The following is a 26,497-nucleotide window of genomic DNA, read 5'->3' as shown; positions in this document are numbered from 1 at the left end:
AAACCTTATTCTCAGTGCAGATTTCTTACTAAACTGCTAAAATTATCAACCTTCCTCACAAGGATAATGAAGTGTATTAAAACCCTGATAATACCAGAACCATAAACAATTGCAGGTGTATCTGATTGATTGCTTTTAAGAGAGAAAAGCAAATGACACAGCAGTTTGATATCAGGGTTATTCAACAGAAGAATTTTAAGTTATAACTGAAAGTCAGAGAATTCATTCTGTTTGTCATCTCTTCCATGTCCATTATATGATGATTCATTAGTTATGTCCATTAGTGTGCTTTCACAGAAAATTACATTATAGTTCATAAAATATTTCATAAATATTTTTATCAAAGAGGGTCAAAATGGACAGCAGAAAATTCTAACACTTCTTTTCCAGGCATTCAGAAAATCAGGATTTTATTGATTTTGTTTGAGTGTTGGACTTGGTGGTTTTTAGTCTGTTTGCATCTGTGATCAGGTGTGGGGCAATGGCTGGAGAAGGTTGCTTATTTTTTGACCAAGCCGCTAATTCCTTATTTTACTTAATGGGAGCCATTAGTTATTTGTTATTTCATTTCCTAGTTGTGAAAGAGTAAAAGAATGCTTTATTTTCTTTATGCCAGCTAGCTGTCTATTAAAAATGCAGTTGAAACCTATGATCTAGAAACTTTGTCACAGTCTGACAATTGTGTTAATAGGAAAAGGGAAATAAAGTCACAAAGTAAAATTTCATTAGGCATGACGGAGAAGGAAATGGCAACCCACTCCAGTATTTTTACCTAGAGAATCCTGTGGACAGAGGAGCCTGGTGGACTGCCTGCTGTCTGTGGGGTCACACAGAGTTGGACACGACTGAAGCAACTTAGCAGCAGCAGCAGCAGATTATAACACCTGCCTTTTGCCTTCAAAGGTGTTTACTACTTTAATAAGTCTTAAATTGACAATTTAGTTGTAATCACTCTATAGTTTTCTCAGCTTTATTGAGGTGCAGTTGACAAAACTGTAATATTTTAAGTGATGATTTGATAAAGATATGCATTGTGATACTTTTTTTAGTATAGTTAAGACAAATTAGAAATCACCAACTATTCTATCCTGGAAATAGGTAGCTTTCCTGGATAGAGGTTACACAAAGCAAGATAATTGGTAAAATCAATAAAGAGCATCATGCTTTTCAGTTGTACCTATATGAAATATAAATAAATGTAGATTAGATGTCCATAATATACATATATCCATGAAAAAAATCTGTATGTCTATGAATATTAATTAAACAGATATGTACCATTTAGTTTTTAAATACTTAAGTGTGCAGATATTCTTATGTGTGATTAATTGCCTGATAGGGAAGCAAAGGAAAAGCACTAGACGATAATAGAACTGAGGAGTATTGTGGGGTTTTTTGCCAGAAAAATATGTGCAAATAAATAGGGTGCTAGCATGAAAAACAAGTTACTTTGCTATTTCATCATCTGATTCTTTTTTCTCCATGATTAAAAGATAAAAGTGTAAAAGAATAAAAAAAGTTTTGCTGGGCTCTTATGAAAATCAGCTTTTCATACACATACCTCCACTGATTATCATATGAGTTTTAAGGTGGTAAATGTTGATAATTGAGCTTAATATCAGATTAACTTATACTTTTGAACTATTATCAAAATTGGAAGAAAAATAGTTCATGTTCTCATATGTTTTTAATTTTAAAAAGTGAAAACTGGAACTATATTCAGTCACAATTTAAACTTTATCCCTGAAATTAATCAGTGATATAACTAAAACTGAAACGTGAAATTAAATCTTCTTTCAGGGATTTCACCCCATGGATGTTAACCATTACCATCATTTTCTTTTCTTTTCTTAATTTTTCATTTCCTGCCCTGGTCTTTTTTGCAGCATGCAGGATCTTTGATCTTCTTTGTAGCTGCAGGATATTTTTAGTTGTGGCATACGGGATCTTTAGTTGTGACATTCGAACTCTTTAATTGCAGCATTCAAATTCTTAGTTGCAGGATGTGGGATCTAGTTCCCTGACCAGGGATTGAAGCCAGACCCCTGCATTGGGAGTGCAGAGTCTTAGCCACTGGACCACCAGGGAAGTCCCACCATCATTTGCTTTGGCCAATATTTAGACCACTGTGCTTGGTCTCCCCACAAACATTTAATTTGTAGTTACTCCACAGGAGAAATAAAGGCCTACCCAGGATTACATTAGCTCATTTTACTCATCATTGTCCCTTTTTTGATCTCCTGGGCTGAGTTTGAATCCTGGCTCTTCTTCATACTTAACTCTGTGGAAATGGGCATGTCCAGCTGCTTGCAGATAGTAATTCCACACTATTAAATCAGAATGTGCTTAAACATGGCACAGGCTTCCCAGGTGGTGCTAGTGGTAAAGAACCTGACTGTCAGTGCAGGAGACACAAGAGACACAGGTTCGATCCCTGGGTCAGGAAGATCCCCTGGGGGATGGCACGACAACCCACTCCAGTATTCTTGCCTGGAGAATTTCATGGACAGAGGAACCTGTTGGGCTATAGTCCATGGGGTCACAGTCAGACACGACTGAAGTGATTTAGCACACAACACACTTGCACATATGTGTTTGGGCATAGTGAAAGCTTATCCCTCTTACCTTCATATTACCTTTGACCTGTTCCATGCCACCCATTCCCAGATTTTTGTCTCAGAGAAGTCACAGTAACATTTATTGATGACTTTTGTGCTGTGTAATAATATTATGCTAAGTACATGAATTATCATATCTTCCACAGTGACCCGATAGTTGAAAAAACTGAGACTCAAGAGTAGTTAATCGAATGACCCAAGGCTACGTGTTAGTTAGTGGTGGAACTGAGAGTTAAACCCTCACCAGGGTCCTAGCCCTTGACCACCTCCTCTCAAAACTCTTTGGCGCCCAGCGTGGTGTTTTCAGCTTTATCCCTAGTGGACTGAAATAGAAACATTACCACCTCTGCCCACCACTTTAGACTTAAAGGTCTTGTGATGGATGGTGTGGATATTTTCACTTCCTGCTGTTCTACTTGAGGAAAAATTGCTTTTAGGACTTGGCTGCTGTGTGACTATTGAAAAATGGCAGGATGAATTAGTTCTGCAGTCTTGTCATTACGGAATGGGATAGAGAAAAGCATGAAGAAGGGCAAGTGAATCAGAAGGTGGATTTAGGAAGAAAGAAGGAATTAAAAGGAGGGTGGGGGAAATATGAAACAGAACTGGACAGGTCGCCCTCAACAGTTAAGGGATGGATACTGTATACTGGCCCCTTCTTTCCCTTTAGGATATGATGACTCTTTCACACTTCAGCTCTTTTATATTACTGACCTTTTGAAAACACTAGATAATATGTAACTAAATATGTCTGTTCACATCCCTCTTTCTGGGTACCTCTGTGCGTGTGTGCTCAGCCATGTCTGAGTCTTTGCAACCCCATGGACTGTATAGCCCACCAGGCTCCTCTGTCTATGGGATTCTCCAGGCAAGAATACTGGAGTGAGTTGCCATGCCCTCCAGGGGATTGAACCTGCATCTCCTATGTCTCTTGCATTGACAGGCAGGTTCTTTACCACTAGCACCACCTGGGTTCTGCATTAATTGCATTTATTTGGAGCCAAGGACGGAGAAGGCACCTCACTCCAGTACTCTTGCCTGGAAAATCCCATGAATGGAGGGGCCTGGTAGGCTGCAGTCCATGGGGTCGTGAAGAGTTGGACACGACTGAGCACTGAGCGACTTCGCTTTCGCTTTTCACTTTGATGCATTGGAGAAGGAAATGGCAACCCACTCCAGTGTTCTTGCCTGGAGAATCCCAGGGATGGGGGAGCCTGGTGGCTGCCGTCTATGGGGTCGCACAGTCAGACACGACTGAAGCGACTTAGCAGCAGCAGCAGCAGCAGAACCAAGAAAGCCCAGCTATTGTGGTAACCCAAGAAGTTACAAGAAATAGAGCTGCTTCTGCAGTCTAGAATTTTTAGTCTAAACTGCTTTAGATATCTACATAGAATTCTGCAGGGCCTCGCTAATGACACTGAGGAATCTGCAGAGCTCACTTATCCCTCTTTTGAAATCAAAACTCACTAATTAGGACTAATGAGTCAGAGGTAGGTCTGAGCTAAGATATGATTTGAACTAGAAAATATTTCAAAGAAATCCAAGTATATTAAATGGCTGTTCTTCTAAGTATTGCACTTAAGTTAGTATCTTTAGAATAAGTGCTTTAAGGAATATACAAGAATAATTGCCGACTAGTTTATTATAAACAATTGATGCTTGGAAGATTAACTTTTTGAAAAATTAAATATTTCTTTGTCACCTTTTCGTGCTTTGTTGAAAGTCTTTTATATGTTATTTATTTTGGGCCGTGCTGGCTCTTCGTTGCCGTGAGGGCTTTCTCAAGTTGCAGTGAGAGGGGGCTGCTGTTCATTGTGTGCACAGGCTTCTCGCTGCAGAGCTTCTCTTGTGGAGTGCGGCTCTAGGCTCACCAGCTGCAGTAGTGCAGTGTGTGTTCTTAGGTGGCCCTCAGGCCTGGCCGTTCCGTGGCATTTGGCATCTTCCTGAATCAGACCAAACCTGCATCCCCTGCATTGGCAGGCAGATTCTTACCCACTGTACCACCAGGGACATCCTGCTTCAAGTCTTTAAAGATAATCCATCCAGTCTGAGGCTGAAGTATTACTCCACACTGTCATAATGTCCATATTAAATTTGAGTGTTGGAAGTTACATTCTCTCCACATTGTTACATTTCTCCCTAAAGCATCTGTTACAGTAAGAAGTATTCTGTTTAAGTACTAAGTGGGACTAAAAAAAAAAATGTGTCGACATACACATTGGGGTATACTGCTTAAATGACCATTAGCATCTCAGCCAGTGTCTTTATTTTGTAGGTGAAGAAACTCAATACCTGGATTGATTGTGTTTTTCCAAAAGGCATGTCACTTATTAGAGGCAGAGCAGAAAGCAGAAACTTGTGTTTTTAGCTCTCAATCAGGTATTAAAATTGTTTAGCCTAGACAGATCTCAGGCCTGACTTGATTGTTGTCTCCAAGTATAAATGTCTGCCAGGGACCAACAAGAAAGGGTTGATTTACCTGGGTCAGAGACTCAACAGCTAATGAAGGATCTCGGAATTAGTGACCGCTAACTGCATAATTTAAGTGCGAAAGGACTTTATTGAATGTTGTTCTAAGACCCCTTTTATATTATTCTCTTCAACCTCATGATTTTTAAGGATAAAAAATGGTAATGGACATACTAATATTAGAATTAAGTGTTGTCCTTCTGGAAGTTCCATTTAAAAGAGTGGCTGCTACTGCTGCTAGAAAAATGAGTCCAGATCAGATATTTTAATCTTATCATTTGTGTGTGTACCTTTGGGAGAGTACTTTCCATCTCCCTTTTGTACATCTGGATAAGGAAAGAGTTCCAGTTTGTTTAAAGATTAATAAACTGATGTATTATTTATTTCTTTAAACCCCAGCCCTGGCAAATACAGCATTATGTATTCTCGAGCCTGTTATGTCGGTGGAAGTTATAGCCCCAAATGAATTTCAGGGACCAGTGATTGCAGGAATTAACCGACGCCAGGGGGTAATCACAGGACAAGATGGAATTGAGGACTATGTTACACTGTATGCAGATGTAAGTACTGTTAGTCACTGACAACCTTGCTTTTATCATCCACAGGAGAAAATCAGGATTAGCTTTTGTGTTTGGAAATTGTAGAGCAAATTGGCACATTTCCCTGGCTATTCAAGTGTTGAATTTGTGCTTATATATGTGTGTGTCAATTTCTATACTTTGCTGTTAGAGCATCTCTTTAAGTGTAAAAGGTAAAAATGAGATTCATCTCATGTAGGCCTTTTGTATGTCATTTTCTTAGATGTACAATTACCTTTTCTTCCTCATGATAGCTTTATTTGCATAGCTGTTTTCTTATGTTCTCATTTATTAGGATAATATTTATCTCCTTTGCCTTACTTGACTTAAAGTTCATGGGAGAAAGGGCTTTAGTCATATTACCTGAGGTCTCCTAGAAGACATTACTGTGGGCATATCATTGAGGAATCCAGAGACGAGCTCTATTAATGTTCACCTTTTCACAGAAGAAACACCCTGAGTACTTGAGCTGCAGCCGCGTGGAGTGGGGACGAGGGGGAAGGCTGTCAGTGGTGCCCACTCCGCCAAACTGAAAGATCGATTTGCTAGTTGTGACTGTCAAATGAAATTATCTTCAAATTGGGTTTCTATTCGCAATAAAACAATAAGTTTTTCTTTGGCTTCTAATTCTTTTAAGCCAAGAGTTACTAGTTACTGGGTCTAAAGGAGTTAAATGGCTAAGGCTTCTGTGTTTTTCTAAAATATTTTCCAATAAGCAATGCTGAAGTATTTACTGTGTTTGTTTTCAGGTCCCTCTGAATAATATGTTTGGTTATTCTACTGAACTTAGGTCATGCACAGAGGTAAGCAGGTGTTTAAATTTTACTTCAGTGCTCTTCAAGAGACCATCCTACAAAATGATCATTTTTGTGAAATCTTGGCTTTGCATGACTTTCTTTACTTGATAGTTTTTGGAGGTCCGGTTTTTAAAAATCTTTTTGATTTTGTTTTGAACCCCCAGGGGAAGGGAGAATATACAATGGAGTACTGCAGATATCAGCCATGTTCACCAGCTACACAAGAAGAACTCATTAATAAGTATTTGGAAGCTACAGGTCAACTTCCTGTAAAAAAAGGAAAAGCCAAGAACTAATTTTTCTCACTTTCTTGACAAACTTTAACTGTATCTGCAAGTTTGGATACTTTAATGGATTCCAGTGGAATAAACTCAGGCTGAAAACAAGTAACTTTAGAAGCCCATCCTATATATTCAGGAGTTTGTATTATGTAAAGGTTAATTCTGTGTATATCTCAACTCTGTTGATTGGTTTTATACCTCAAATAAAATATGGTTATTATCAAAATATAGTTAATATTTATTTGAGAGAGGAGACTTATTTCTGTTCTACTTATAAGCTTAGAACATATATAAATGTGCAGATTTTTCAGTGTAAGAATTTTCAGTATACAGAAAAGCTGAAAACACAGTAAAAACAACAGCCATATACCATCCGTCTAGACTGAATAGTGAACAGTTTTGTTAAGAGTGTTTATCAGATAATTTGTCATATTTGCTGTCTGTTTGTTGCCCATCTGGTCACATACTTCCATTCTTTAAAAAAATATTGTTTGCTGATACTTGAAAGTGAATTGCATATATCATGATACTTCTTGGAGTGTCACTTTTTTTTAAGAGTGGGGTTCCTTTGTGACAACCTGGATGGCCCTAGAGGGTATTATGTGAAGTGAAATAAGTTAAAGACAGATACTATATGATTTTACTTATATGTGGATCTAAAAATCAAAACAAATGAACGTGACAAAACCAAGTCTCATAGACACAGAGAACAGAGAAGCAGGTGGTTGTTAAAAGGGAGGGGGGCAGTGAAATAGCTGACAGAGGTTAAAAGGTACAGACTTCCAGGTCTAAAATAAATGAGTCATGGGGATATATATATATATATATATATATTTTTTTTTTTTAAATAAAAAAGGATTCATATGATCTTAATGGAGAATGTTTTTCAGATTCTTCATTGGGGTATTAAAATGCTAGCTAAACTTCTAGCTGTTTTATATAGAGCTGATGGCTTCACTTTGTGGCTTATACACATTTGTAACTGCTTGTTTTCAGGGATATAAATGTTACTTTTTTGCAGACCTGTGAGGTAAAAAACAGACCCTTGCATATGCTTGTCTGTGTTCATTTTAATGTTTCTGCAGTTTGGAAATAATAAAATACAACTTACAGGGTTGTTGGGTAGTCTGTTTATCCACGCAGTAAATGTTAGTTGAATTTGAGTCTGTTGGAATGTATCACATACTGTGTTGAGATTATGAAAGACAAATGCTAAGCTTTTGTTTCTAGGGTATATTGGACTTCGCCAGGAAGTTCTACTATATTATTCAGAATTGGCTCATCCAAAAAAACAAGAATAAGATCTCATTAAGAACCCATCCAAGACCAGAACCGACATCTTTTGTTGACTCAGTTCGGTTATAGTTGGTAAAGACCCCGTTACCAGCCAAAGTCTGCAGAAGGAAAAAATTAATGACAGCGTGTATAAATAAGGGTCTCTTTTATCCTGCTTTTGGGATGATTGTTGGCTAATTTAAAGGAAGACAGTATTATTTGCTGGAGAATGGTAGCAGCACTGGACAGTAGTATCACCCTGATTCCCCCTGGTAGCAGGACTGGGAATTTAAAATTATTCGCGGAGCTTTAAAAAAATATCCAGGCCAACCCTTAGGTGCTGCTGCTGCTTTGGATCAAGATCAAAGGTTTTCCAGCGTGTTCTAAGGTACAGGCGTGGTTAAAGACCCCTGTAATATCACCTGTACCTCCAAAACATGAAACGTTCACATGTCATATTGTTAATATTCTTTTGTGTGATGTTAGAGTTTGGGCTGTTAGTTCTTAGCTTGGTAACTTTATCTGTAAAGATATACAGTCGATTTTCTATTATTCCTTTCCTCCTTGCTCACTCTGAGATTTAGGTTGTGAAGTTACTACATTGTCGCTGTGACAGCCGGGTCTTAGTTATGGCCCTCAGGATCTTTGATCTTTGTGGCTTGCAAACTTTCAGTTGCAGCAGATGGGATCAGTTCTCTGGCCAGGGATCAAACCCAAGCCCCTTGCATTGGGAGCACAGAGTCTTAGCCACTGGACCACCAGGTAAGTCCCACTAAAATTTAACACTGAAGTTTTAGAGTTTTTCATATTTTAATACTTTTGAAATATGGATGGGTCTTAAAATTGATGCCAGTTAACCAAGGCAGCCACCAGGTTAAGTAGTAAATTGTGACAAATAGGAATAAATCCCTTTGGAGAAAACATCTACTTTCCAAAAGTATGAATTTTTGAATTCGAGCTTTAATTGCTGCTTAAAATGTCTTCAAATAAAACTAATGCATCATTGAAATAGTTAATGTTTTCACAGGCAGTTTATTGTGAGCATTCACTCATTTATCCATAAGTGCCAGGCTGCATGTTATGTGGCTGTAGCACTTTGAAAGTTAGGAAAGGTCACAGAAGAGGTCATAGAATTTCCTAAGTTGAGAGAAATTAGTGTAATAAGCTCATTATGTCATGAAAGATTCTCATTCAAGGGCCAACATAGAAACTTCCAAATGACTTTCAGAAGAACTTATTAACTTCTGACTATTCATAGCTCAAAACAAAACTATGAGTAGAATCAAAGGAATCCAGGCAAAATCCTGGTGTCACCTTATATGTCTTAAAATTTTTGAAAATTGGAAAGAGATTAGGAAAATGAATGTGATACTGCCTATAACTCTCATTGTGTCAGAGTGACTCAGAGTTTTTTAGACTCTTAATGAAAAGAGGGCTTAGGGAATTTAGAGGTTTTCATTTTATGTCAAGGCAAATGAAGTAATTTTTCTCCACTGTTAGCTAGCAAAATCAAGTCAGCAATTTTAGACTTTGTGCTAGAAAAGATGTTCTAATGGTGATATTCGGAGAAGGCAGTGGCACCCCACTCCAGTACTTTTGCTTGGAAAATCCCATGGATGGAGGAGCTTGGTAGGCTGCAGTCCATGGGGTCGTGAAGAGTCGAACACGACTGAGTGATTTCACTTTCACTTTTCACTTTCATGAGTTGGAGAAGGAAATGGCAACCCACTCCAGTGTTCTTGCCTGGAGAATCCCAGGGACGGGGAAGCCTGGTGGGCTGCCGTCTATGGGGTTGCACAGAGTCGGACACAACTGAAGCAACTTAGCAGCAGCAGCAGTAGCAATGGTGATAGTGAGAAATTTTTAGTAGGCTTAACTTTTGTGGATTGTGTAAATCTATAAATTAGGTAACTTGTGTGTATGTTGTAAGGGTAGAGTTCACCTTTGTAATCTATTTTATATGTCTGTTTATATGTCTGTTTTATGTCTGTGTGTGTTAGTCACTTAGTTGTGTCCAACTCTTTGTGATCCCATGGACTGTAGCCCGCCAGACCCCTCTATCCATGGGATTCTCCAGGCAAGAATACTGGAGTGGATTGCCATTTCCTTCTCCAGGGGATCTTCCTGACCCAGGGATCGAACACAGATCTCCTGCATTGTAGGCAGATTCTTTACCTTCTGAGCCATAGGGAAGTACACATACAGACCTCGCCCCACTGCCTTTTGCAATCACAGTGAGCCGCATTGAAGTCCCTGAAATCTGTTAAAAGGTTACCTTAGATTCCTTACCTGGTTGGGTTAAAGGTTACATTTGTGAGCCTAATCTCACTAGTTAAAAATGCCTTTACAAGGATGAGAGGACTTAGAAAGTTGAGACAAGAAAGATGAAACCCTTTCTAGTTCTTAGCGTGACACTGAAAGTTTAGAAGTCACAGGACACTGAATGTGCTCACTGTGCTCTCGGCACTTCTTGTTAAATATTTAGGAAACTTCAGTTAGAGGGGCTTACTACTTTGTGTCTGCTTTATCTATCACTAGATTGTTTGAAATCTTAAAGTATTTTCTCTGCATTTGAACTCTTAAAGTATCTTCTCTGCATTATCATGTATGTTGGGGATCTGATATTTTCTTTAAATGGCTGTTTCCAATCCTTTGGAAAACTTACAATTCTTAAATCCAGTGGATGTTGAGAAGATGACTGCAGAGGGTTGGGGTTTTAAATGGAGTAGTACATAAAATGTATCTGCTGAAAAACAATAGTATAATTCATCTTTTCTTTTGTAAGAGTCCATGTCTTTACATACTAGATAGCAATTTAACAATACAAATTAGTTGCCTGCAATATGATAAAACTACTGAGAAATGGCAGATTTAGAGATGCGACCATCAATTTTGTCATAAATACTTATTAGTGCAGCTGTGGTATATACTAATTAACTAGATTTTATACTTCAGGGCTGAAACCCTGAGGAACCTGTGGGGTCACTGAGCAGAGTTCAGTATGTACCTATTCCCAGAGTTAAAAACTAAACCATACCCATCAAGAAATAAAAATCCCAATATCTTTTAATGTTTGAATATTTATTTGTAATCACAGGCTTTCCTAAATTATTAGATTGCCTTATACTTGGCTGTTTTACTAGAATAATGATTTAGGCTATTTAGTGCAGAGGACAGTCGTTTTGTTTAGAATGTGGTATAGACAGATGTGTCTTGCTTTTCAGAAATTACTAAGCTCCGTCAGTGCCACAGCCGATCCTTCTTCAGTTCCAGAGCCTTCTTCCGGTGTCTGTCGCTCTTGACAGTGGTACTTCACTTTCAGTGGTTTGCCGGGGTACCAGACCAAGTGAATACGGCAGGGAATAATTTCCTGGGGAACAAGAGTTCTAAAAGATTATGACCTGCCAAAACTTCTGGTTTAAGCAATTCTATGTACCATTATGTTTTACCTGTGTTGAGAATTCATGGAGTAGAACAGTATAATCAAAATCAATTGCATCATCATTTGTTTTCTAGAAGAAGAAAAAAAGAATTAGTGCGATAGATAGGATAGGTTTATATTAGCTCAGAATTTGGAAGGCTCATCTTAACATAACTTCTCCAGTGGGTGCCTTGAATCACCTGCCACCTCTTTGAGTCTAGCCTCATCTCCTTTGGTGCTATCCTACATCAAGATGTAGAAGTCATGGATTCTTACTGTTTTGCCACCAAGTCAGGAAAATCTAGTAAGATCTTTCTGTCATTTTTTTCTCTCTAATACTTACAGGTTTTGATGGAGACTAAGGTCTATGAGGATAGGGAGAATCTATTGATAATCATATATGCACCTCAAGCTGATATGTAGACCTGCTATGCCAGGCAGTAAAGACGGGCAGGGCAACCAGGATTTCTAGAAGGCCACTGTGGCCAAGTCCTGTGCTAGGCATTTCATACATTTTCTCATGGAATTCTCCTGTCCTGCAAGAATATGTATTATGGTAGTGGTAGTCGTTCAGTGGTGTCCGACTCTTTGCAACCCCATGGACTGTAGCCCACCAGGCTCCTCTGTCCATGGGATTTTCCAGTTAAGAGTACTGAAGTGGGTAGCCCTTCCTTTCTCCAGAGGTTCTTCCCAACCCAGGGATCAAACCTGGGTCTCCTGCATTGCAGGCAGATTCTTTACCATTTGAGCAACCAGGTAAGCCCTAATTTTACAGGGAAGGTAACTTGAGATTACAGCTAGTAGGTGATAAATGGGGATTCAAACCCAGATAAATCTATGGACTTCACCACTCACATCCTTCATGTTTTACCATACTGCTTCTAAAACCAGCACATTTTCCAGGTAAGCAGGCAGTCTCCCACATCTCTTTTACTCAACTGATTTTTATAAATGTTAAGAGTGACTAAATCAATTTCCTGTATTTTGCAGTAACTCCTTGGGCTGTAAAAGAGCTTATCCCTTTCGTTAAAAAAAAAAAAAAAAAAAAAAATGGAAGAAATATTTAAATTAATTTGGATTGTGACTTTAATCCACCAGGCTTTCGTTGAGACTATTTAAGAATATGAAAAAGCAAAAACAAAAAGGAGATACTACATTCTGTCTTCCCTTTGCTTACACTGTTGAAGATTTTTTACAAGCCATGAAATTTCCATCAGGTGGAGAAAGGGAGGGAGGGATAAGGTAAAAAGAGTGGGCCTGGATCAATCACAAATTGACCGCTTTTCTGTGATGCTTTTCACCATTGGGTAGGTTTGCCTTCTGCCTAGCAGTGTACCCATGAATGATGAAAGCACATATCCAAAAGACAGACTGCACAGTCAAAGAATTCCTAAGAGAACATGTAGTGTCTCTCTTCTATAAAGGAACAGCTTCTGGAGGCTCCAGTTGTCAGTTGGGCATTGCTGGCTTTGGGGGTGGATTTAGCCTGTTTGACTCATTTGGTGGCGATGTTGACCTTGGGCTCTATTGACACAGCTGGCTGCTGTGCTGCGTAATTCTTATCTTAGACTTCTGTGCTGCCTGCACGATTTCTCAAGATCTGCTTACCATGTATTTCTACAGCTAAAAAAATTGGTATTAAGGTTTTTTACAGGCCATGAAATTTCCATCAGGTGGAGAAAGGGAGGGAGGGATAAGGCAAAAAGAGTGGGCCTGGATCAATCAAAGAACACATGTACACACATGGCTGATTCATGTCAGTAAAAACCACTACAGTATTGTAAAGTAATTAGCCTCCAATTTAAATAAAGAAAAAAACCTGGTCTTATATGTATGTTTTCAGGGCAGTGTCTGTCTTTGAAAATAGCATATCTGAAGGAAACTGTAGCAATCTCCAGATTTATGGCAAAACGGGAAAAGGCCTGAAATAAATGATGGCATTCCAATTAATAATCCACACAAAAATTTGGGTTATTGTAATGCTTGGACACTCTACATTTAATTAAGACTTTCCTTAATAATTGGGCTTCCCTGGTGGTGCAGAGGTTAAAGCGTTTGCCTGCAACGTGGGAGACCTGGGTTCGATCCCTGGGTCGGGAAGATCCCCTGGAGAAGGAAATGGCAATCCACTCCAGTATTCTTGCCTGGAGAATCCCATGGACGGAGGAGCTTGGTGGGCTATAGTCCACGGTCGCAAAGAGTCAGACATGACTGAGTGACTTCACTTCCTCAATAAAGTTATTGAAACTAGGCTTATTAAAGAACTGCAGCCCAGACAAGGCACGTCCATGAACCTGGCAAAGTATCCAGGGTGCACTGCTCACACCAAGTAGGGCTCTGTCCGCCAGGGAGCCATCATTTTTAATATTATGCAGAAATAATCCCTTAGTTTTGTTCAAATCATCACATATGTCAAAACCTCAGTCCAAACTGAGGGCCTGCTGTCACATTTTCCTGATAATTCAGTGCTGTGATCTTCCTAGAGACAGACCTGAAGTGTTTGGTTTCCTTACTCATGACCCCCTACTGCCCCGCTCACCTCTAAAAAAGGAATGATCCCTAGCAGAACCAGGGTGGTTTTAATAGAGAATAAGTAGGCTTAGGTTATGAGTATATGCTATGAGAAGTTTTGTTTTGTTTTAATTGAAGTGTAGTTGATTTACAGTGTTGCTAGTTTCTGTGTACAGCCAGATGACTCAGTTATACATATATGTACCTATTCTTTTTCCTATGTTGCAGTAGGTCCTTGTTGGTTATTTTATATATAGTGGTTTGTATCTGCTAATTTACCCCTCTCTTACCCCCTTTTCCCCTTTGGTAACCATAAGTTTGTTTTCTATGTTTGTGAGTCTTTCTGTTTCATAAATGAGTTCATTTGTATCCTATTTTAGATTCGACACGTGATATTGTATGGTGTTTGACTGACTTAGTATGATAATCTCGAGGTCCACCCTTGAAGCTGCCAACGGCACAGTCTCATCTCCTTTTATGACTGAGTAACACTGTGCATCTGTACTACATCCTCGTTATCTGTTTGTCTGCTGATGGACAGCTTAGGTTGCGTCCATGTCTTGGCTGTATTGTAAATAATGCTGCTGTGGGCATGAGTATCTTTTCGGATGACGGTTTTCTCAGGATATATGTCCAGGAGTGGAACTGCTGGATCATATGGTAATTCTAGTTTTAGTTTGCTATTCCTTAGTTTTCTAAGGAACCTCCTTAGTTTTCTAAGGAACCTCCCTGCTGTTTTCCATAGTGGCTGAATCAACTTACATTCTCACCAACTGTTTTAGGAGGTTTCCTTTTCTCCAAACCTCCAGAATTTCTATTTGTGGACATTCAAGATGTGATGGCCATTCTGAGTAGTATGTGGTGGTACCTCACTGTAGTTTTAATTTGCATTTCTACAATAAACTAGCAAGGAGATCAATCAGTCCTGGGTGTTCATTGGAAGAACTGATGCTGAAGCTGAAACTCCAGTACTTTGCCCACCTCATGCGAAGAGCTGACTCTTTGGAAAAGACCCTGATGCTGGGAGGGATTGGGGGCAGGAGGAGAAGGGGACGACAGTTTCCTGAGCTACCTTGGGCCATGGGACCCCTCCAGTCACTCCTTGCTTCTCTGTCTTGGCTTTGTCAGCCCTGCCTTCCTGGCTCTAGTCTAGGGACAGTCCCGAGACTTTCTGATCTTGGTGACTTAAAAAAAAAAAATGTTGCTTGTTTTGCTTCTTGCTGGGTTTTTTTTTTTTTTTTTCTTTTTCTGAAAGATCACAAAAATCTTTAGTGGCTACCAAATAGCAGAATTTGAAAATCTATGAGGGTTTGTGCATACTTTTCTTTAAGACAACTCTAATCTTGGAAGCTAAGCTAACAAGGGTCAGGCCCAGGTAGTACTTGGATGGGAGACTGCCTGTAAAAATAAGATAACGCTGATCTGAAATGTGGGCTTCCCAGGTGACTCAGTGGTAAAGAATCCACCTGCCAATGCAAGAGACATGAGTTCAATTCCTGGGTTAGGAAGACTCCCCTAGAGAAATTAATGGCAACTCACTCCAGTATTCTTCCCTGGAGAATTCCATGGACAGAGGCACCTGGCAGGCTACAGTCCATAGAGTCACAAGAGTCAGACATAACTCAACGAAGCAACAACAATCTGAAATGCTATCAACCTTAAACCAAATCTCCAAGTTGCTTCAGTACTGAAGCTAACATAAATCTAAATAAGTTTGTTAATCTTCATTTCATAGTCCTAAGAGAAGTGATTTGCCTTAGGTGACCCAGCAAGCAGTTACACATTCAATTATTATTTATCTAAAACCCAAATACCACAGAGTAAAAATCTAAAGCTACTCAGTGACCATTTCCCCCTGCGTTTGATTTTCCTAACCCTACAGTTACATTTGTCCCCACTTTCCCACTTTGCAGGCTGGTTGAATGATACTGATGGGACAGATGACATCAAGACAGGCTAGAATGAGCCAGAAATGGAGCTGCTGTTTTTGACCCACAGCAAAAACTGGTGGTGACTTTGGTGATGTGAGATATACAAATGCAAAAAATAGAAAACACTGCCATTAAAAGATACTAATTTTTCTGTTTTGTCTCTGTTCTCTCTTCCTATTGAGTTTTCCTCTGACACTCATTAAAATTATTTCTATTACTTTGACACCATTTTCTACACTAAACAAAAAATTTCCCCTAACTTCTCAGTTAAAGTCTTGTGTTAAAGTCTTGATAGTTGAGAAAGTGACCTAAGAAAAGATGTAGTACTGTATCCAGACCCCTAACGTAACAACTCTCAGATGGTCATCTCTATTAAAAAGTGCGCTATAGGGGAAAGAAATGTGTTCATTTCAGTAAGTAAAGAAAATACATTTCAAACAGTTGTCCACTTTACAAGTGACCTTTGAAAGGCACACCAAGCTCTTACTGGCATTAATAATGCTAACTGGATGCTGGGCAAACCCTTGTCCTCAGAAGATACTCACTGAGCAATCCACAGTGAATCCACTGCTTCACCCACCCGAGAAGAAAATGATTTTTAGAAATCTGTACTTAAAGTTGGCTCAGCTTGCCTCTTGCAGAATAGTTGATATTGTTTATTCTGGAAATGCCCCTCCCCTCCCTGCACATCATAACTGGCTGAGAAAACCCCCACTCAGTCTTCTCCATGTCCACACCCAGTGTGAAAGTGTTAATCGTTCAGTCGTATCCAACTCTGCGAACCAAGGACTGTAGCCTACCAGTCTCCTCTGTCCATGGGATTCTCCAGGCAAGAATACTGGAGTGGTTGCCATTTCCTCCTCAGGGATCAAACCCAGATCTCTTGCATTACAGGCAAATTCTTTACCATCTGAGCCACCAGAGAACACCCAACCAGCTGAGGAAGACTGGCCCTAATTTCAGTTCATGACTGCAGACCTAGGGCCTGCAGAGCTGTGTGATTCTCAAATCCAAGACTCCCCCTTGCCCTCCACCAACACACACACACACCCCATCACCTCCTGTCTCATCCTTGCTCTCAGCTGGTGACTTTCCCTCATTTCTCACTGAGAAGAGACAGAACAGAACTTCCACAAGCTGCCACATGACATCAGCCCTCCCAGCAGCACCTGTCCCACACCTGTCTGCATTCCTCCAGGGGAACCCTGTGCCCTTGACCAAGGTCTTTTCCTGGATTGACCTTATCCTCTCTATATCTCTCCAAAGATACTAACTCCATCAAGTCTTCCTTCTCTTCCCTACAAGATCTACTTCACCCCTCTTTACTGGATTTTTCTCATCAATATACAAATATGTTGCTGAATCTCCCAACCTGAAAATACAACAGAAAACCCACGTAACCCACCCTCCAGTGCTAGTCTCTTTTTTTTAAATTCCCCTTTATAGCTAAATTCCTTGAGACAGGGCTGCCCACTTCCATTCCCATTCTTTCCTTACCCTGCTCCAATCAAGAGTTCACCCACTCTGTGCCAGTGAGACAACTCTTGATAAGCTTGCCAACTGCCTGTATCAAATGGCCAATTCTTGGGCCTCATCTTTGTTGTCTTCCCAGGAACATTTGACACAATCAACCCTCATCCTTGAAAGACTTTCTTTTCTACTATCTCCAACTTCTAAAGTTAAAAGTTTTTCAGGACTCAATCCTTACATGACCTTTCTCTGTCTACATCCATTTTCCTATCTCATCCACTCTCGTGGCTTTGAAAGCCTTCTGTGTTGTGTTTGGCCCTGGAGTATAAAATGAAGCAGGGCAAAGGCTAACGGTATTGCCAACAGAATGCATTGGTCATGGGAAACACCCTCTTCCAACAACATGAGAAGACTCTACACATGGACATCATCAGATGGTCAACACCAAAATCAGACTGATTATATTCTTTGCAGCCAAAGATGGAGAAACTCTATACAGTCAGCAAAAACAAGACTGGGAGCTGACTGTGGCTCAGATCATAAACTCCTTATTGCAAAATTCAGACTTCAATTGAAGAAAGTAGGGAAAACTACTAGGCCATTCAGATATGACCTACATCAAATCCTTATGATTATACACTACAAGTGACAAATAGATTTAAGGGATTAGATCTGCTAGACAGAGTGCCTGAAAGACGAGGGATGGAGGTTCATAACACTGTACAGGAGGCGGTGATCAAAACCATCCCCAAGAAAAAGAAATGCAAAAAGGCAAAAGGCTTGCCTGAGGAGGCCTTACAAATAGCTGAGAAAAGAAGAGAAGCAAAAGACAAAGGAGAAAAGGAAAGATACATCCATCTGAATGCAGAGTTCCAAAGACTAGCAAGGAGAGATAAGAAAGGCATCCTAAGTGAACAATGCAAAGAAACAGAGAAAAACAATAGAATAGGAGACTAGAGATCTCTTTGAGAAAATGAGAGATACGAAGGGACTATTTCATGCAAAGATGGGCACAATAAAGGAATGAAATGGTATGGACCTAACAGAAGCAGATATTAAGAAGAGGTAGCAAAAATACACAGAATATGTGTATACACAGAATACACAGAATATACAAAAAAAAAATTATGACCAACTTAGATAGCATATTCAAAAGCAGAGACATTACTTTGCCGACTAAGGTCCGCCTAGTCAAGGCTATGGTTTTCGCAGTGGTCATGTATGGATGTGAGAGTTGGACTGTGAAGAAAGCTGAGCACTGAAGAATTGATGCTTTTGAACTGTGGTGTTGGGGAAGACTCTTGAGAGTCCCTTGGACTGCAAGGAGATCCAACCAGTCCATTCTGAAGGAGATCAGCCCTGGGATTTCTTTGGAAGGAATGGTGCTAAAGCTGAAACTCCAGGACTCTGGCCACCTCATGCGAAGAGTTGACTCATTGGAAAAGACTCTGATGCTGGGAGGGATTGGGGGCAGGAGGAGAAGGGGAAGACAGAGGATGAGATGGGGGATGGCATCACGGACTCGATGGATGTGAGTCTGAGTGAACTGCGGGAGCTGGTGATGGACAGGGAGGCCTGGCATGCTGTGATTCATGGGGTCGCAAAGAGTCAGACACGACTGAGCAACTGAACTGAAACAAACAAAAAGATCTTAATGACCCAGATAAACATGATGGCTTGATCACTCACCTATAGCCAGACATCCTGGAGTGCAAAGTCAAGTGGGCCTTAGGAAGCATCACTACAGACAAAGCTAGTGGAGGTGATGGCATTCCAGTTGAGCTATTTCAGATCCTAAAAGATGATGGTGTTAAATGCTGCCCTCAATATGCCAGCAAATTTGGAAAACTCAGCAGTGACCACAGGCCTGGAAAAGATCAGTTTTCATTCCAATCCCAAAGAAGGACAATGTGAAAGAATGTTCAAACTACCACACAATTGCATTCATTGCACATGCTAGCAAAGCAATGCTCAAAATTCTCCAAGCCAGGCTTCAATAGTACATGAACAGATGTTCAAGCTGGATTTAGAAAAGGCAGAGGACCAAGAAATCAAATCGCCAACATTCACTGCATCATAGAAAAAGCAAGAGGATTTCAGAAAAACCTCTACTACTGCTTCACTGACTACACTGAAGCCTTTATGTGGATCACAACAAGAAACTGGAAAATTCTTAACGAGATGGAAATACCAGACCAGCTTACCTGGCTCCTGAGCAATCTGTACGCAGGCCAAGAAGCAACAGTTAGAACCAGACATGGAACAACGGACTGGTTCCAAATTGGGAAAGGAGTACGTCAAGGCTGTATCTTGTCACTCTGCTTATGTAACTTATATGCAGAGTACATCGAAATGTCGGGCTGAATGAAGCACAAGCTGGAATCAAGATTGCTGAGAGAAATATTAATAACCTCAGATACACAGATGATACCACTCTTATGGAAGAAAGTGAAGAGGAACTAAAGAGCCTCTTGATGAAGGTGAAAGAGGAGAGTGGAAAAATTGACTTAAAACTCAACATTCAAAAAACAAAAATCATGGCGTTTGGTCCCATCACTTCATGGCAAATAGATGGAGAAACAATGGAAACAGTGACAGACTTTATTTTCTAGGGCTCCAAAATCACTGCAGATGGTGACTACAGCCGTGAAACTAAAAGACACTGGCTCCTGGGAAGAAAAGCTATGACAAACCTAGACAGCATATTAAAAAGCAGAGACATTACTTTGCCAACAAAGTTGCATCTAGTCAAAGCTATAGTTTTTCCAGGAGTCATGTATGGATGTGAGAGTTGGACTATAAAGAGAGCTGAGCGCCAAAGAATTGATGCTTTTGAATTGTGGTGTTGGAGGAGACTCTTGAGAGTCCCTTGGACTACAAGGAGATCAAACCAGTCAGTCCTAAAGGAGATCAATCCTGAATATTCATTGGAAGGACTGATGCAAAGAGATGACTCAGCAGAAAAGACCCTGATGCTGCAAAAGACTGAAGGCAGCAGGAGAAGGGGACGACAGAGGACAAGATGGTTGGATGGCATCCCTGACTCAGTGGACATGAGTTTGAGCAGGCTCCGGGAGACGGTGAAAGACAGGGAAGCCGGGTGTGCTGCAGTCCGTGGGGTCGCAGAATCAGACACAGCTGAGCGGCTAAACAGCAACGTTGCTGTTGACACCAACCCAGACCTCTCCTCTGAACTTCAGACTCTTACGTTCAGAGGACTATCCAAATTCTCTACTTGGAATTTAGAATGCCCCAAATCAAGCTAATTTCTACCCAAATCTGTTCCTCTGTAAATGAAAAGTAGCCTTCCGGTTATTCATGCCAAATCCTAAGAATCACCCTCAACTTTTCTCATTGTCAGACATTCCACATTCAGCCCATCAACAAATACTGTTAGTTCGTCTTCAAAATCCAAATGCTTCTCACCACCTCCACAGCTGCCACCCTGATGCAAGTTACCAGCAGACTTTGCCTAGGTCACTGCAATACTCTCTTGTTCTGCCTGTTTCCACCCTTGTCTGTCTAGTCTGTTCTCAACACAGCAGCCAAAATGATCCAATCTGAAGTCAGATTGTCACTTCTGCTAAAAAGTCCTGTAGTAAGTAAATGACAAGGTCCTTCTGATGGCCTCCCAGGCCTTGTGTGGACTCATCCAGCCCATCAGCCACACTGCCGCCTCGGGTCCCTCCGCCTGAAACCCCTTCTCTTCTGGGGGCATGGCTTGCTCTCACTTCTCTTGGACCTCTGCTCAAATTAGAGGGGCCTTACTTTAGACTAAAGTATAATTCTCTCAATACCCCACATTCCCTTCTCCCTGCTGTATTTTTCTCCATAGCCCTTATCACCATTTGATACACATTTTCTTGTTTACTGGTTCACCATCTTCTCTCACTAGAATTAGTCCCAATACAGACAGCTACATTCGAGTCTTGTTCACTGCTATATCCTCAGTCCCCAAAAGAGTACCTGACATTCACATATGTATTGAGTGAATGAACTGCAGTTAAAACTCTTGCCACAAATCTAGAAATTCATCTTAATTTTTTCTAAGAACATTGCACTGGTTGTATCCCTTGGGTTACAAGTTAATTTTTTTTTGTTTTTCTTACCCACTGCTTGACACTGCTAATCTGCGACATGAAGTAGTGTAGAAACGGTGTTGTCTTTTGCCACATCACGTAAGAGCTGCCCAGAAAAGCTAGGTTCCAGATGGGTCTCAGGGATGGAGCAATATATCCATGACTGTCTGAAGGAAAAACAAAGTGCATTCGTGTTAAGACATTTATGGGACAAAAGTTTAGAAGTTTCAGTAGTCAAACAGGACTCGTATCTGTGTCTATGTTGTATAGAGGTTTACATGCTTCAGCTTGCCTGGTAAGTAAAGCTACTATAGAACAGTTTAAGGGCTACTTGCTGTATTACATAAATGCAAACTAAGAGCTGTAATGATTAATCTAAAAATCTCCAATCTTTTAATTAGATGGGAATATCTATCAGTTATATTCTCCACATCACTTTCTACTTGTGTTCTCCAGTGAATGTGCTGGTCTTCACCAATCCAGCAAATGTCTTTGTCCTTCTCTGATCCCAAGCATTAAAGCCAATCTGTGGCAGCATGTGTCACTTTTTTTTTTTTTTTGACCAAATGAAAAAAATCCTGTGGTATTGATTTGGGACTGTAATCTTTTAAATTCAGCATTTATTTTTTTAAAAATTACTTAATATCAGATACTGGGATAGGTAGGGAAACAATGACTAATTATCTTTTGTGACGTTTAGAAACTCTAATTTTAGCAAGTTATTTATGAGCTGTTCATGGACCATCATTTATGTAGTTTGAAAGAGATATTCCTGGTCTGTATTAAAGCCTAATAATAGTTTAATATGTGAGGAATACTAACAGCTTACTTAGGAAATGAACCCTTCTTGGTAAAATAATCTTTTGCATAAATTCTGCTCTGTGTTGGTAGAACTTGATTGATTTATAACAGCATCAGTTCAGAAGGCATTCATTGATTGCTTGGGTGCTGTAGGCAATACAAAGAGAGACCCTACCTCTTCTTGTTGACAGTGTAGAAAGGCAGCTGACACCTTTCTTAAGCGAGGGAAGATTAGAGAGGAGAGGAGGGCACAGGAAACGGGGAGATTTCTTTGGGCTGAAGAAGTTGGGGAATATGTCACAGAGATGAGATTTGAGCTAAGCCTTGAATTCTTGTCTGTGTGTGTGTGTGTGTGCCCGCACGCATGTGAGAAAGAGTGAAAGACTCCCTTCATCTTACAGTGCCACTCTGAGTTTAAATCTTGAGATCAAAACAAATTAACCACAGAAAAAAAAATCAGTTATACAAAATACTGTGAATAGTGAGAGCAACCGAATTTGTGTCCGGCATGAATTCAGTAGCACTGATGCAGAGTCACTTTGGACTTCAGCTGGTTATTCCCCAGTCTTTTAGATGTAACATATTGGCCTCATCTATAGGAAGTTTATAAAATTAGAAAAGGTGAAATTTTTTACTTATAATGAAAACTAGACAATGACTCTTTAGGGGAAAAACAGTGCAGAGCAAGGACATCATACGATGGATTCGATCTTCTCACCAGTTGTAGAGAAAACTGCTCAACAGTCAAAGACCCTGGGTTAACTAAATAATGGGATCTGCTGAGAGTCGAATTGCCTACTCCAACATGGATTTTGACTCACTTTATCCAAAACCAAACCTTTTCAGTTATAAGTAGATAATTTTATATATACAGGCTATAAATAGCACCATTAAATGTCTCTGCTGAATTTAAAGTGACAAGAGAACCTGTAGATTTCACTGATGAAAACATGCACTCTATTAAATCATTTGAATCTTCATAGCAACACGTGGAGAAGGCAATGGCAACCCACTCCAGTACTCTCGCCTGGGACTACAGACCCTAGGGACTGTAGCCCGCCAGGCTCCTCTGTCCATGGGATTCTCCAGACAAGAAGACTGGAGTGGGTTGCCATTTCCTTATGTCTCCTGCATTGGCAGGTGGGTTCTTTACCCCTAGCACCACTTGGGAAGCCCCCTTTTCTTCCCATTTGCACTTAGCTAAGCAGGGGATTAATCCCTAAAAAACTAGATTGTAAGTATCAGTCAGTGGTCCCCTTATTTCAGGCAGTTAAATATAAGCAAATTCTACTACAGTATGAGATTCTGATTCTTTGGAACAGGATTTAATCCAAGTTGCCAGAGTCCTATAATGAGAACGATCCAAGCTCTGCATTTGAGAAGCACAAAGAGCAGGATCCTACCTCCAGCTCTGGCAGAACACTCGGCCCCTATAATGGAGGGACACAGATGCAGTAATGAATGGAGACGGCAGGGCCTCCACGCTGAAATGGGTCTCTCTCAGCCTCCGGGCAAACGAGCAGGCTGAGAGAGAGTGACACAGGGAGCACTGTGGTGGCCAGATGTCAAGTCTAATGCCTAAGTGCAGGTGCAGAGATGACTTTGCGGTTTTGGAAATTGGATTTGCCGGTAAGTGCCCAGTCTCTGAGTGCCAGAGCAAATGGGCTCTGCTTCACTTCAGCTGAGTCACTGGAGAGGCAAGGTTCATTTCTCAGAAGAGACGGCACCACTGCCCATTAGCTCCGGACCTAAAATGAGATCAGCTCGACTCCACTACAGCCTCCCAGCAAGGCCCCGAGACAGTCGACTCGCCCAGCCCTGGTGCAGAACGCAATGCTGGGCATAGCCAAGGTCCTGGATAGGGTCTCATCACTTTAAGTTCCCAAAACTACCACTAGAAACCTCTAGAAACGTCTCCTCGGCTCCTGGACTCAACCCTGAAAACTGCACCTCTGTGTGTGGGTCCTGTTACAAAGACCTCCACCTCTTTTGCAGTCAAGCTCTTGCCCTGCCAGCGTCTGGGATGGAAGTGGGCAGGTGAAAGAGGCACAGATAGTTCCTGATGGAGTCACTATCTTGTATGGAGGAGGAGAACCGGAAAAGGATTCTTCTGAATTTTGTTTAAATAATGAGGTAAACCACCTTCTGTCGTTAAAGTGCCATTTGGGAAATAAACTTTTAGATGATCATTCTTCTTGAGATTTAGTAATGATACACATTCCTGAACACAGACATTCCAGAGATGGGTATATACCAGGAATCCTGACTGCGTTCAAGGGGCTTTTAAGCTGCTTCATGAGCTTGTAGAGCTGGTAATCCTCTTCCTGTCTCCTCTCCTTCTTAATGAGCTGAGTACATGTCACATTAACGGCTGGTCTGGGTTTATCATTCCTGAAAAATACTTGAGCAGAACATGTTCCCAGACGTTTCTCACCTTCCTGAAATAAAGATTTTGGAATTAAAAAGGATGGTTCCTCATCACTTCACACCCACCCCAACGTACAAACACAAGACGGGGGAGCTCCCCATACATGGCAGGTATGCCCTGGCCTGCGTATGTAGTGGTCTGCTTTGTAGACTGTGATTTTGGGGCTCACACTAAACACAACAATCTTCAGCCTTTGCTGTCTCTTAAATTCCTGCTTTCTGATGGTGCCCTCAGGAAAGAAGGCAGGGCATTTTCCAAAGAAATACTCACTGACAGCTGTGAGTGCTGCTCAGCTCAGAACTCTAAGACAGGTACTTTCCTCTCTGGGACCAATGTAATACTCAGTTGGAACTCAAGCTTGCAAACTTTGACCAAGAGGAAACTGATCTCCATGAACACAAGTGACAATACCATCATGCTGCCTGATGAATTTGGTCCTCTTACTCCAATTTTACAGATTAAGACTGACGATTAAAGAGGAACCTCCTCCACGTGTCACAGCTAGTAGGTAAGTGGTCAGCCAGGACCTGAGCTGTGTCTGTGATGCCGGGGCCCTAGCTCTGGAGAGCCCCGAGATCTAATCTGGAAGAAGTAGAAGCACAAACCACCCCTGAGGGGCTGCTCCAACTATCCACGTGACTGAGGGCTGTCGGCTTATACTCACATTGAAACCTGGACAGTCTGAGTGTTCTGGGATCGCCCTCACTTACTCTAACCCAGAGACACGTGGAAATGGGTAGCTGGATGCTTTAAGTAGACATCAAGTGCACGACTCATTTCTGGGACAGTTCTATACCCTTTAAGGTCACTGATTCCTCAATCTAACAATAAAAGCCAAGGAACTGCTTCTCAGAAAAATGCATGTTCGCTCAAACCATCCACTGGGCCTATGATTTGAGGAAGTTCATGGCCCGAGTAAACTCCTGTAACAACTTGGTCAGTTGACCAACTAAGTTCTTTTCCCTTTTACAGTTATTTGAACTGGGTGGAGTCCCAGTTTTGTTTTTTTGGTTAAAACAACCAAAAAAAAAAAAAAAAGCCCACAAACAAATTGTAATCAAGATTGGATTTACCTAATAAGCTCCCCCTCCTAGAACTAAAGCCAAAAAACCCACAAAAACTGCAATAGGCTTTCCTAATCATCAGTGCCATGCAGGGAAATGGTGAAGAGGCTTATCAAGGGCAAAAGACAGGGCTGGCACGTGGGCTCCTTTGAGGTCAAAGCTATTTCCAAAGCAGGGGAAAGGAAATGGGGTGTTGTCCCCTTTTGTTTTATTTTTCTTTCCCCCCCCATTTGGCCCCACAGAATCAAAGCAGTTGCCTGAAGATTAAAGAACTCTCCTCAGGCCCTCAGTAGCTCCCCATGCCCTTCAGAGAAGCACAGCAGGTCAAAATACTCTAGTAGTCACTTTCCCTTTTGCTTTAATTGAACACCTCCGCTGGCAACACAGAAACCAAAAGCACCCTCCTTATGCTTTAATAAAATGTTAATTCTCAGGTTAATAAGCAAAGTTGGCGTACTGTTGTCCGGTCAGTTCTGAATACTGGTAAGCTTTCTTTCAGAAGCCTCCACTGGAGGGGCCCTGCCTTTTCTGAAGCTCTGCCTCCCTGAGACACCTTGGTGCTGCCTGCCCACCCCTGCAGCCCTGACTCAGTGCCACATAGAGGGCTTTGGGCTGCTCCCTCCACCCAGGTTCTGGTTGATGCCTCCCAGCTCGGCCCAGCACTGGGAAGTTCATCTGGCTCTGATTTCTATCTGGATCTCCTGTTAACTCTCTTCTTGACAGCAGGGGAAAGGAAACTTGGAGAATCATGGCCTGCTGGGTCACAGCTGGAGA

The 26,497-nt window shown here is 41.0% G+C and overlaps 2 protein-coding genes across 2 annotated transcripts in view; one reads left to right on the top strand and one right to left on the bottom strand.

Annotated features, from left to right (window-relative positions):
- Positions 1–7,860, top strand: part of GFM1 (G elongation factor mitochondrial 1) — a 52,098-nt gene extending 44,238 nt beyond the window's left edge. Inside the window, exons 16-18 of the mRNA XM_027958969.3 lie at positions 5,487–5,647; positions 6,415–6,468; positions 6,627–7,860. Coding sequence (XP_027814770.1) covers positions 5,487–5,647; positions 6,415–6,468; positions 6,627–6,758 — 347 coding nt within the window. The 3' untranslated portion in view covers positions 6,759–7,860. The remainder of the gene's footprint in view (positions 1–5,486; positions 5,648–6,414; positions 6,469–6,626) is intronic.
- A 3,218-nt stretch (positions 7,861–11,078) lies between these two features.
- RARRES1 (retinoic acid receptor responder 1) overlaps positions 11,079–26,497 on the bottom strand; it is a 42,099-nt gene continuing 26,680 nt past the window's right edge. Inside the window, exons 3-6 of the mRNA XM_004003212.6 lie at positions 24,486–24,669; positions 21,461–21,597; positions 11,468–11,530; positions 11,079–11,388 (exon numbers count right to left, since the gene is read on the bottom strand). Coding sequence (XP_004003261.1) covers positions 11,239–11,388; positions 11,468–11,530; positions 21,461–21,597; positions 24,486–24,669 — 534 coding nt within the window. The 3' untranslated portion in view covers positions 11,079–11,238. The remainder of the gene's footprint in view (positions 11,389–11,467; positions 11,531–21,460; positions 21,598–24,485; positions 24,670–26,497) is intronic.

This window comes from Ovis aries, chromosome 1 (assembly GCF_016772045.2).
Source record: "Ovis aries strain OAR_USU_Benz2616 breed Rambouillet chromosome 1, ARS-UI_Ramb_v3.0, whole genome shotgun sequence".
Taxonomy (NCBI): domain Eukaryota; kingdom Metazoa; phylum Chordata; class Mammalia; order Artiodactyla; family Bovidae; genus Ovis; species Ovis aries.
The sequence above is the reverse complement of the archived record's forward strand: the minus strand, read 5'-3'. Positions and strand labels throughout refer to the sequence as shown.